This window comes from Pongo abelii, chromosome 10 (assembly GCF_028885655.2).
Source record: "Pongo abelii isolate AG06213 chromosome 10, NHGRI_mPonAbe1-v2.0_pri, whole genome shotgun sequence".
NCBI lineage: Eukaryota > Metazoa > Chordata > Mammalia > Primates > Hominidae > Pongo > Pongo abelii.
Genome location: NC_071995.2, coordinates 8,471,941 through 8,485,588, shown reverse-complemented (window position 1 = coordinate 8,485,588; position 13,648 = coordinate 8,471,941). Strand labels below are relative to the sequence as shown.

General features: G+C 39.0%; 1 protein-coding gene across 1 annotated transcript in view; it reads right to left on the bottom strand.

Annotated features, from left to right (window-relative positions):
* Window positions 1-357: 357 nt before the first annotated feature.
* The window catches only part of CLEC4D (C-type lectin domain family 4 member D), a 40,205-nt gene continuing 26,914 nt past the window's right edge, over window positions 358-13,648 (bottom strand). Inside the window, exon 6 of the mRNA XM_054527793.1 lies at window positions 358-4,928. Within this exon, the coding sequence (XP_054383768.1) occupies window positions 4,883-4,928 (46 nt within the window). The 3' untranslated portion in view covers window positions 358-4,882. The remainder of the gene's footprint in view (window positions 4,929-13,648) is intronic.

Genomic DNA, 13,648 nt, shown 5'->3' with positions numbered 1-13,648 from the left:
ATTAATTGCATTAATAATATAATATTAACTCAATTTGAAGACCTAGCAAAGATTGAATTACTGTATAATGCTTGTTAATCATATGAGGCTGATTAACCCAACTAAAGAACAGGGTCCAGGGGAAATGGTAAAATTCTTAGACATCACCTGGACAGGGGAGATGAGAGGCATCCCTCAGACAACCAAAAATAAGTAATTGTCTCTGCCAGCTCCAAAATGAAAGCAAGAGGTGCAAAGATGTTGGCTTGTTAATGTGGTGGAGAAATGGCATACCCCTGTTAATAACGTTATCAACAAAAAAGCTAAATTTGACTGAAGTTTTGAGCAAGAGAATACTCTTTTGTGTGTGTGTGTGTGTGTTTTTGGAAATTAAAAAGCCCTTGTAAAGCCCTGTGGGGCCCCAGGAGTCCCAAGCACAAACGATTTGGGAAGTTTCTACAACACACAGTCAAGCCATGCTGACTGGAGCCGCTGGCAAAAGCCTGTTACTGCCACCTAGTGGCTACCTGTGGGATTTTTGTAATGAAAAGCTACCTGGTTGCAGCTTGAAGTAGCACCATTTGAAAGGAATTGCTAGCTTGTTACTGGGTTTTAGTTGAAACTGCTTTTTGTACTGAAGGATATAAAATTATTTTAAAACTCATAACATCCTGTTTATATCATATCATCATTCCAACAAGAAATGAAATGCACAGAATTCCCTCCTTGAATAGAAAGGAGATAAGAATGTGAAATGGGGTTACCCAATGTACGCACAGTCAGGTGGCTGACAGGTCACCATAAATTTGGTTCCCCTGAGGAGTTGGCTAAACCCATAGCTGAATAGGCCCCTCTCTCTGGTCAGTTGTCAAGGCAGCAGTGTGGCTTACAGATGGCAGTTCAAGGGTAAAGGGCTGGCCGTCAACCTGGGAAGCAGCAGCCCTGGGATCAGTTAGTGACTGCATGTTAGATGAAAAGACAAAAAATAAATCTGCTCCAAGGCTAAAATTGAGTGATATTTCTCATGGCATCAAAAAAAAAAAAATAGATACCAACAATACTGGTATGGCATAGATGTTTACAGCTTTTACTGATTCTTTTTCAGTTGCCTGAAATATTGACAGGCCATCTAGTTTAGAAAAGGGACTTAGACGATAAGTTCCTGGATGATATTTAAAAAGGAAAATCAAAGAATCTAGTGTGGTGCACTATTGTGGAAAACTTTTTGTACTTGAGAGAGGAAAATTAAAGTGGAACTTTTTGACACCCATCAAAAGGACTCCCTTACAAATTTTCAAGAACACTGGAATCAAAAAGCAGATGTCCTTGCTAACTCTTTGGAAGAGGTTTCCTAGGTACGCAAAATGAGTTGCCAAGAGGACACTCAAGCAGCTAATGAAACAATGGGCAGAAAAAGCATGTATGTCATTATTACCTTCAGAAGCTCAAAATGTTATACAATTGTTCTACTTGTCAACAGGAATATCAAAACTAAAAATGTCCATAGGCCACAAACCGGGAGGATTTGAGGATCCCATAGATAGCAGAGGGATTGCATTCACCCATTACTCACGGCTCTGGGTGGATAATGATAGGTGTTGCCTGGGTAGTCAAGAGACATACTCATACTGAATTTGGGATTGCATGTCCAGTAACTAACTGGAGGAAATACCTCTGACATTAAACTTGGATAGTTTCTGTTGCTGTGCCTTCAAGTTCACTAATCTTTCCTTCTGTAGTGTTCAGTCTAATCTACTGATAGCCTTATTCAGTGTATTGTTCATCTCACACATTGCATTTTTCATCCCTAAAAATTTAATGTCTTTTACATTTTTTGTATACCTTATTTACATGTTTTTATTGTATCTTTTTGAACATATGTAATAGAGAATTTTTGTTTTAGTGTCTTTGTCTATTAATTCTATAATCTGTGTCTTTTCTGGGTCCACTTCTATTGATTAATTTTCCTCCTTATTATGGATTGTATGTACCTACTTTGTACGCCTCGTAAATTTTTATTGGATGTAAGACATTTTAAATTTTGTATTCTTAAATGTTGACTCTTTTGTATTTCTTTAAATAATTCTGACCTTTGTTTGAGATTCAGTTAAGTTACTTGGAAACTTTTAAAGGTTGAGCTTTTTAGGCTCTTTTAAAGCTTTGTCAGGTGAGAACAGAGCAGCCTTTACTCTAGAGCTAATTTGTCCCCACCATTGAGGCAGTGCATTTCTGAGTACTTTACCCAATTTCCTGTGGACAATGAGGTTTCTTCATTCTCGCTATTGGAAACATGATCCATTCCTTGCCCAGCATGATGTCCGAGAACTGTTCTGCAAGCTCTGATGGATCCTGATGAATTTCACTCTGTCCACAGGTAGTTTTTTCACACACATGTGCTGATCAGTACTCAGCTGAGGATTTGAGGTCAATCTTCTGTGGATCTTTAGAGCTTTCCCTGTGTGCAGTATCTCTCTGCTGCCTGCTCTGTGAACTCTGTCTGCCTTGTACTCTGAATGCTCAGTTCTGTCTTATCACCTTAGGGAGACTGCAGGGCCCTGTTTTGATTCTTTCTTTCCATGTCGCCACCTGGAACCTCCATCCAGACAGTAAACAGGGGTGATCACAGGACTCCCCTCATCTGTTTCTCTTCTTTCAGGGATCACTGCCCTATGCTGTCTAATGTCTAATGTCTAAAAACTGTTGTTTGTATTTGTTTTGCCAGGTTTTTAATTCGGGTAAGGTATGAGGGTAAATCTGATCCCATTAGTCCCTCATAACCAGATATGGAAGACTTGTCCTTAATTTTCATCACTAAAATATACTCAAAAACTGTATTCTTTACCTATAATTAATGAAGGTATGGAATTGTTCATTGGATTAATATGTTTTGTTCTGTATCATGTCCATTTAACCCATGTTGTCCAAAGTATTTTCTTTCCTGTTTCTCTTGCTAATACTTGTGAGACCAAAACATGTATCTTATTAACACTTTTCAGCCAGACCTCGATAGCTAAAGATACCTTGTTAAGAAAGTGTCTTATTTACTCTATTTGTATTTATTTACTCTATTTGTAAAAATAAGACCATCAAGATTTAGAAAAAACAAAAGGAAATAATAAAAGACCACTCAGGTAAATAACAAATATTTTATGTTTTATTCATTCTCCAAAAGTAGGTTCATTTTGTAACATACAAAAGTAGACTATCTAATAAAATAAATTTAAAATCAATTATTTAAAAAATGATGAGATTTCATCTCTAAATTCTAAATTAGGTGGCCATGGTGGCGCTCCTGTAATTTTAGTTACTCGTGAGGCTAAGGCAGGAAGATCGCTTGGGCCCTGGAGTTGGAGGCTGCAGTGAGCTATGACTGTGCCACTGCACTCCAGCTTGAGTGACAGAGTGAAACCCAGTCTCAAAAAAAAAAAAAAAAGAATATATATGTATATATAAAATTTTAAGAACAATACATCTATATTCATGAAGTTATTCAGGTTAACATTATTTAAGGCTGTAATAAAAGCATAAATGTATAATTTTTGTGTGTATATTCATGTGCACACATTAAAAAAACCAGAAAATACATATATATTCTGTTTTGGGCTCTTTAAATTAATCTGACTCAGCCAAGATGCTACAGGCTCATATCCTAATGGAGATATGCTGATCATTCCCCAAGGCAATTTAAGGCAGTTACCTTGGACTCGATTTTGCTCTAACATTGTCTTTGTCTGACTGTGAGGGACTGGGTCAGTCTCTCTCTGGCCCTGTAGCTGGTCTCATGTTGTCCCATTTTCTCGCTTACCTCATCCTTACGCCACTCTAGAACTGCCTAGTTCAATCTGCACATCTTCCACAAAGCCTTCCTGGAGTGATTTAGCCTGCATGTATTTTTCACCTCTAGCAATTTTTGATAGCATGGAAACTTCAAGTCTCGCTAGAATATGTTGGCTGGTTTAGATGTTCATGTTTAAGACTTTTTTCAAACTAATATATCTAAATTAATTAACATACTTCTCATACAGTCTAAAAGATATCTCCAATGTTATACACATGCCAAACTCAGGAAATGTTATGAGCTATTCACAACTCACTATTTTAACGCTGACTCTCAGGTAGGAAGCTGCTAATAGCTAAGGAGGGAGGGAAACAAGTTCTGTCCCTTTCTTGTGACATTACTGATCCCCTGTATCTAAGATACTTCAGTAGCTTTACTACCTTCTGTCCTTAAAGATCAAATTCCTAAATTTAAATCTTTCTTAACACTAGCTACAATTTATTATAAGACTTGTAATTAGAACTTTAATGATAGCAAAAGACGTAGGAAGTCCCTAAAGAATCTGAATTTCCTTATTTAAAAATGGAAATTAAACGCCTGCTTCATAGAGATTTTGTGAAGGATGGTAAATGAGATAATGTGTGAAAGTGTTTAGCATCTACTTGGGGCCTAGATTGTCAAATAGAAGGTATGTTTAATATGTACATTTTGAATGTATTTTTAAATGGTTTGGAAAAGATACAGGATAAGGAGAATGAGTTGGTTGTAAGTTCTGTGACCTAAGAGAAATGGCCTTTGTCTATGAATGAACTTATATTAGCTTTCAGTGTGAGGGAGGAAGGACACCTATGTGGGTATTGCGGGGAGGAAGAAGGAATTGTTGACATTTCATCATTCCTACCCTTGACTTCTTTAGCCTAGATGCTATTTTCATATGCCTGTCTCCTCACTGGGTCTACTTTCCTCAAGATCACTAAGGATCTTACCTTAGATTATGCCATGTGGAATAGCTCTTCTTCTATCAAAAGCCTATGATTTATTGTGGACCAAATTCAAGTCTTGCTTCTTCCAGGAAATCTTAACTTACTATGGCAATCTTGTTCTTTGTCCTCACAACTATATGTACTACTTCTTTGGAACCTTACAGTATAGTATAATAGAGAGAGCATATCTGAAAAAAAGCAGAAAATCTGGATTTAAATTCTGCTTCTATCATGTACAAACTCGAATACCTAGAGCAGTTCTTATCTTTTCTGCCTTGGTTATATGTAAACTTTCGAGCTACCCTTAATATTCTTTTTGTATTTCTCACATAGTAATCACCAGCATCCTGGTTGATCTGATAAGAACCCAAGGAAGAGGAAATTAACATTGCTTATATACCTACAAAGCAATCTATATAGCAAGGTGCTATAAAGATACTTCTTTTTTACATTTAGACTTTGAGCTTTCATGAGAGGAACATTGAAAAGTACAAGAAAAATCTGTGTGTGTGTCTTTTAAATAAATATTCTGTTGTTTTTTTCCAGAGAGAAACCTGTATCCTGGTAAAGCTCTCTTTCAGTTCTCCCCAGTCTAATAAGTCATTTACCTGCACCCAGAATTACAGTGGTTTGTGGAAGGAAACAATTAGAAGTCTCAGTAACAGTAATATTTCATAAAAAAGAAGCAATAAATGATAACACATTACACATGATTCATATTTATTTAACTTTCAGTCTTTTACTCATAGGAATATCTCTTTAGAAGCAGAAATGTCTACAGGTTTGTAGAAAATCAGTTACTGCAAGTCATTTTATATCCAGTTCAGAGCACGTGGGGATAGAGAAACACCCTGTGTAAGGGGAGCAGACTTCAGCCAAAGGAATATGAGTTAGTTTGTGCATAGCAGGTTTCACTAGAGAAATCCTTACATCCTACCAACCTATTGGTGTGGCTGACATTACTGCAATTTTTTGTTTTGGCCTTTTGAGGTCCTATAGTAAATGGGGCATACGTAACTTTGTGTGTCTGTAACAGTGAAGGACACCTCAGCTTACTCAGTGCATGTAAGCCAGGAAGGAACACAACATGCAACCAGGAGGTTCTGATTTAAAGGCTCTTACAACGATGTGGAGGACTGGACCAGGGAGTGTTGCCCCAAAAGGCAGGGGCTGCACATCTATGAGGCATTAGAAAGGCATAGAACAGAAACAGAAAGTCTCCATCCAAGTTTCTAACAAACAGAAAGGGAACAGTGACAAAGTAATGTTTACTGCTAAAGCACACTTCAGCAATTTCATAATTGTAGCTAGGAATAGGCCTCCTCTGAGAATTTATAGCACTATTGAAAACGGATGCAAGAGCTGCTGCTTCCTATGGGGTCTGTGACTTCCACTGTTATTGGTGAAAATTTTTAATTACTTCATTAACTTTACTGTCTTTTTTTTCCTCCCTTCAACTTCAGACAAAAACTATAGTCTTTAAGAAGTTACTGTCCTGAGGCTCTGCACCTGCCCTCAATTAGAATGGAGACAGTGGATGACAAGTATGTTTGGAATATGCCAGACCCCTAGAGGGAGGCAGCTGCCTCTGGCAAGTTGGAAGCCCAGGGAGAGTTGTGAGTGGGAATTCCAGCCTCTTCTCCCAAGCGGCAAGTCTTGTCTGGGCGATGCCTAAAGTTTCAAATTGCTGCCTGGAGGTTGATGCTGAATAAAGTCAAAAGGTCACAAAGTAAAAGTTAAAGGCTAAAAACTTGGACTCACCAAGCCAAAGCCAAGGAATCATTTTGTAAATTCAGTCAAAAATAGGGTCAATCCTATAAAAGACAAAAACAAAAACAAAACTAGGCAAATACTTTTTAGACTAAACTATTCATCTTTACTGACTGGTAAATTTATTTCAAACAGAAAAATATGTTCAGATACTATTTCAGTTGAACCATTCTGGAAGCACAAATTGATAAAAACACCAATTCTCCTTCTCTTTGAAAAAAAACAAAACTATTAAATCAGACAGTCCGTTTTTTCCCAATCCTTCAAAATATAAGTTCCAGCAGACATTATTGCATTCTCATAGTCCAAAGGGCTACAAGTTTACTGTTAGAAAATTAACTCTCATGAAGAAAGTGTGTTTGGGAAAGGTACAATGGTGATGATTTTGATTATAAAAGAAGTCAGGACATCACAAAGTAACTAGGCATCTCAAAAAATAAATAAGAGGGATTGAAAGTTGGAAAAAGGAAAAAGTTTACCTACTTTACAATTTGTCCAGAGTCTTTGAAACAATTTGTGGACAAAGGAGGGATGAATCCTATTATGGATATTTGAGAATATTGTTCTCACACCCAGTGAAATTAAACTGTATTTTTAAATTTTAGAATGTGATAAGGTTCCGGAAAAAAACTTTCTGCTATAAAAGGGCTTTTTTTAATAAAAAATAATTGGAAGTAGTAGTGTTAATTGCCACAACAAAGGGGAAATGGAAAAACAAAGAACTGTTGTAAAGTCAAGTCTTTGTATTCAAATCTGACTTCTGAGTATGTCAAGCTAGGTGATAGTGATGTGCTGACCAAGCAGCCTAGACGTTAAGACTCTTGTTAAAATTTCTCTCATTATCCAGTTGAGCATTCTTAATAAATATAATTCAACTTCCGTATTTATAAAATATATATAATTGCCACCTCATAGGAATGGCACAAGCATTGAATGGGAAAAGATTTATAAAAGAATTTAGAAAGTTAAACATCTCGAAGATGGCCGAATAGAAACAGCTCCAGCCTACAGCTCCCACAGTGAGCGACACAGAAGAAGGGTGATTCCTGCATTTCCAACTGAGGTACCAGGTTCATCTCACTGGGGCTTGTCGGACAGTGGGGGCAGGACAGTGGGTGCAGCCCACTGAGCATGAGCCGAAGCAGGGCAAGGCATTGCCTCACCTGGGAAGCGCAAAGGGTCAGGGAATGCCCTTTCCTAGCCAAGGGAAGCGGTGATGGACGGCACCTGGAAAATCGGGTCACTCCCACCCTAATACTGCATTTTTCCAACAGTCTTAGCAAACGGCACACCAGGAGATTATATCCTGCGCCTGGCTCGGAGGGTCCCATGCCCATGGAGCCTCACTCATTGCTAGCACAGCAGTCTGAGATCAAACTGCAAGGCAGCAGTGAGGCTGGGGGAGAGGCATCTGCCATTGCTGAGGCTTGAGTAGGTAAACAAAGTGGTTGGGAAGCTCGAACTGGGTGGAGCCCACTGCAGCTCAAGGAGGCCTGCCTGCCTCTGTAGACTCCACCTCTGCGGGCAGGGCATAGCCAAACAAAAGGCAGCAGAAACCTCTGCAGACTTAAATGTCCCTGTATGACAGCTTGGAAGACAGTAGTGGTTCTCCTAGCACGGAGTCTGAGATCTGAGAATGGACAGACTGTCTCCTCAAGTGGGTCCCTTACCCCTGAGTAGCCTAACTGGGAGGCACCCCCAAGTAGGGGCAGACTGACACCTCACACAGCTGGGTACCCCTCTAGATGAAGCTTCCAGAGGAATGATCAGGCTGCAACATTTGCTGTTCAGCAATATTCACTGTTCTGCAGCCTCTGCTGCTGATACCCAGGCAAACAGGTTCTGGAGTGGACCTCCAGCAAACTCCAACAGACCTGCAGCTGAGGGTCCTGTCTGTTAGAAGGAAAACTAACAAACAGAAAGGACATCCACACCAAAACCCCATCTGTATGTCACCATCATCAAAGACCAAAGGTAGATAAAACCAAAGATGGGGAAAAAACAGAGCATAAAAGCTGAAAATTCTAAAAATCAGAGCTCCTCTCCCCCTCCAAAGGAATGAAGCTCCTCACCAGCAACGGAACAAAGCTGGACGGAGAATAACTTTGACGAGCTGAGAGAAGAAGGCTTCAGACGATCAAACTTCTATGAGCTAAAGGAGGAAGTTCGAACCCATTGCAAAGAAGCTAAAAACCTTGAAAAAAGATTAGACAAATGGCTAACTAGAATAAACAATGTAGAGAACTCCTTAAATGACCTGATGGAGCTGAAAACCGTGGCACGAGAACTACGTGACGAATGCACAAGCTTCAGTAGCCGATTCGATCAACTGGAAGAAAGGGTATCAGTGATTGAAGATCAAATGAATGAAATGAAGCGAGAAGAGAAGTTTAGAGAAAAAAGAATAAAAAGAAATGAACAAAGCCTCTAAGAAATATGGGACTATGTGAAAAGACCAAATCTATGTCTGATTGGTGTACCTGAAAGTGATGGGGAGAAAGGAACCAAGTTAGAAAACACATTTCAGGATATTATCCAGGAGAACTTCCCCAACCCAGCAAGGCAGGCCAACATTGAAATTCGAGAAATACAGAGAACGTCACAAAGATACTCCTCGAGAAGAGCAACTCCAAGACGCATAATTGTCAGATTCACCAAAGTTGAAATGAAGGAAAAAATGTTAAAGGCAGCCAGAGAGAAAGGTCGAGTTACCCTCAAAGGGAAGCCAATCAGACTAACAGCTGGTCTCTCGGCAGAAACTCTACAAGCCAGAAGAGAGTGGGGGCCAATATTCAACATCCTTAAAGAAAAGAATTTCCAAGCCAGAATTTCATATCCAGCCAAACTAAGCTTCATAAGTGAAAGAGAAATAAAATACTTTACAGACAAGCAAATGCTGAGAGATTTTGTCACCACCAGGCCTGCCCTAAAAGAGCTCCTGAAGGAAGCACTAAACATGGAAAGGAACAACCGGTACCAGCCACTGCAAAAACATGCCACATTGTAAAGACCATCGATGCTAGGAAGAAACTGCATCAACTAACGAGCAAAATAACCAGCTAACATCATAATGACAGCATCAAATTCACACATAACCATATTAACCTTAAATGTAAATGGGCTAAATGCTCCAATTAAAAGACACAGACTGGCAAATTGGATAAAGAGTCAAGACCGATCAGCGTGATGTATTCAGGAAATCCATCTCACGTGCAGAGACACACATAGGCTCAAAGTAAAGGGATGGAGGAAGATCTACCAAGCAAATGGAAAACAAAAAAAACAGGGGTTGCAATCCTAGTCTCTGACAAAACAGACTTTAAACCAACAAAGATCAAAAGAGACAAAGAAGGCCATTACATAATGGTAAAGGGATCAATTCAACAAGAAGAGCTAACTGTCCTAAATATATAAGCACCCAATACAGGAGCACCCAGATTCATAAAGCAAGTCCTTAGAGATATACAAAGAGGCTTAGACTCCCAGACAATAATAATGGGAGACTTTAACACCCCACTGTCAACATTAGACAGATCAACGAGACAGAAAGTTAACACGGATATCCAGGAATTGAACTCAGCTCTGCACCAAGTGGGCCTAATAGACATCTACAGAACTCTCCACCCCAAATCAACAGAATATATATTCTTCTTAGCACCACATCGCACTTATTCCAAAATTGACCACATAGTTGGAAGTAAAGCACTCCTCAGCAAATGTAAAAGAACAGAAATTATAACAAACTGTCTCTCAGACCACAGCGCAATCAGACTAGAACTCAGGATTAAAATACTCACTAAAAACTGCTCAACTACATGGAAACTGAACAACCTGCTCCTGAATGAATACTGGGTACATAATGAAATGAAGGCAGAAATAAAGATGTTCTTTGAAACCAATGAGAACACAGACACAATATACCAGAATCTCTGGGGCACATTTAAAGCAGTGTGTAGAGGGAAATTTCTAGCACTAAATGCCCACAAGAGAAAGCAGGAAAGATCTCAAATCAACACCCTAACATCACAATTAAAAGAACTAGAGAAGCAAGAGCAAACACATTCAAAAGCTAGCAGAAGGCAAGAAATAACTAAGATCAGAGCACAACTGAAGGAGATAGAGACACAAAAAACCCTTCAAAAAAATCAATGAATGCAGGAGCTGGTTTTTTGAAAAGATCAACAAAATTGATAGACCACTAGCAAGACTAATAAAGAATAAAAGAGAGAAGAATCAAATAGACACAACAAAAAATGATAAAGGGGGTATCACCACCGATCCCACAGAAATACAAACTACCATCAGAGAGTACTATAAACACCTCTATGCAAATAAACTTGAAAATCTAGAAGAAATGGATAAATTCCTTGACACATACACCCTCCCAAGACTAAACCAGGAAGAAATTGGATCTCTGAATAGACCAATAACAGCCTCTGAAATTGAGGCAATAATTAATATCTTACCAACCAAAAAAGTCCAGGACCAGATAGATTCACAGCCGAATTCTACAAGAGGTACAAGGAGGAGCTGGCACCATTCCTTCTGAAACTATTCCAGTTAATGGAAAAAGAGGGAATCCTCTCTAACTCATTTTATGAAGCCAGCATCATCCTGATACCAAAGCCTGGCAGAGACACAACAAAAAAAGAGAATTTTAGACCAATATCCCTGATGAACATCGATACAAAAATTCTCAATAAAATACTGGTAAACCGAATCCAGCAGCACATCAAAAAGCTTATCCACCATGATCAAGCGGGCTTCATCCCTGGGATGCAAGACTGGTTCAACATACGAAAATCAATAAATGTAATCCAGCATATAAACAGAACCAATGAGAAAAACCACATGATTTTCTCAATAGATGCAGAAAAGGCCTTTGACAAAATTCAACAGCCTTCATGCTAGAAACTCTCAATAATTAGGTATTGATGGGACATATCTCAAAATAATAAGAGCTATCTATGACAAACCCACAGCCAATATCATACTGAATAGGCAAAAATTGGAAGCACTCCTTTGAAAACTGGCACAAGACAGGGATGCCCTCTCTCACCACTTCTATTCAACATAGTGTTGGAAGTTCTGGCCAGGGCAATCAGGCAGGAGAAGGAAATAAAGGGTATTCAATTAGGAAAAGAGGACGTCAAATTGTCCCTCTTTGCAGATGACATGATTGTATACCTAGAAAACCCCATCGTCTCAGCACAAAATCTCCTTAAGCTGATAAGCAACTTCAGCAAAGTCTCAGGATACAAAATCAATGTGCAAAAGTCACAAGCATTCTTATACACCAATAACAGACAAACAGAGAGCCAAATCATGAGTGAACTCCCATTCACAATTGCCCCAAAGAGAATAAAATACCTAGGAATCCAACTTACAAGGAATGTGAAGGACCTCCTCAAGGAGAACTACAAACCACTGCTCAATGAAATAAAAGAGGATACAAACAAATAAGAACATTTCATGCTCATGAGTAGGAAGAATCAATATCATGAAAATGGCCATACTGACTAAGGTAATTTATAGATTCAAGGCCATCCCCATCAAGCTACCAATGACTTTCTTCACAGAATTGGAAAAAACTACTTTAAAGTTCATATGGAACCAAAAAAGAGCCCACATTGCCAAGTCAATCCTAACCCAAAAGAACAAAGCTGGAGGCATCACGCTACCTGACTTCAAACTATACTACAAGGCTACAGTAACCAAAACAGCATGGTACTGGTACCAAAACAGAGATACAGACCAATGGAACAGAACAGAGCCCTCAGAAATAATGCCACATATCTAAAACTATCTGATCTTCGACAAACCTGACAAAAACATGAAATGGGGAAAGGATTCTCTATTTAATAAATGGTGCTGGGAAAACTGGCTAGCCATATGTAGAAAGCTGAAACTGGCTCCCTTCCTTACATCTTATACAAAAATTAATTCAAGATGGATTAAAGACTTAAATGTTAGACCTAAAACCATAAAAACCCTAGAAGAAAACCTAGGCAATACCATTCAGGACATAGGCATGGGCAAGGACTTCATGTCTAAAACACCAAAAGCAATGGCAACAAAAGCCAGAATTGAGAAATGGGATCTAGTTAAACTAAAGAGCTTCTGCACAGCAAAAGAAACTACCATCAGAGTGAACAGGCAACCTACAGAATGGGAGAAAATTTTTGCAATCTACTCATCTGACAAAGGGCTAATATCCAGAATCACAAAGAACTCAAATAAATTTACAAGAAAAAAACAAACAACCCCATCAACAAGTGGGCGAAGGATATGAACAGACACTTCTCAAAAGAAGACATTTATGCAGCCAAAAAACACATGAAAAAATGCTCATCATCACTGGCCATCAGAGAAATGCAAATCAAAACCACAATGAGATACCATCTCACATCAGTTAGAATGACGATCATTAAAATGTCAGGAAACAACAAGTGCTGGAGAGGATGTGGAGAAATAGGAACACTTTTACACTGTTAGTGGGACTGTAAACTAGTTCAACCACTGTGGAAGTCAGTGTGGCGATTCCTCAGGGATCTAGAACTAGAAATACCATTTGACCCAGCCGTCCCATTACTGGGTATATACCCAAAGGATTATAAATCATGCTGCTATAAAGACACATGCACACGTGTGTTTATTGCGGCACTATACACAATAGCAAAGACTTGGAACCAACCCAAATGTCCAACAATGATAGACTGGATTAAGAAAATGTGGCACATATACACCATGGAATACTATGCAGCCATAAAAAAGGATGAGTTCATGTCCTTTGTAGGGACATGGATGAAGCTGGAAACCATCATTCTCAGCAAACTATCGCAAGGACAAAAAACCAAACACCGCATGTTCTCACTCATAGGTGGGAATTGAACAATGAGAACACTTGGACACAGGAAGGGGAACATCACACACCGGGGCCTGTGGTGGGGTCGGGGGAGGGGGAGGGATAGCACTGGGAGATATACCTAATATAAATGAGGAGTTAATGGGTGCAGCACACCAACATGCCACATGTATGCATATGTAACAAACCTGCACGTTGTGCACATGTACCCTAAAACTTAAAGTATAATAAAAAATAAATAAATAAAAATAAATAAAAATTAATCCCTCCCCC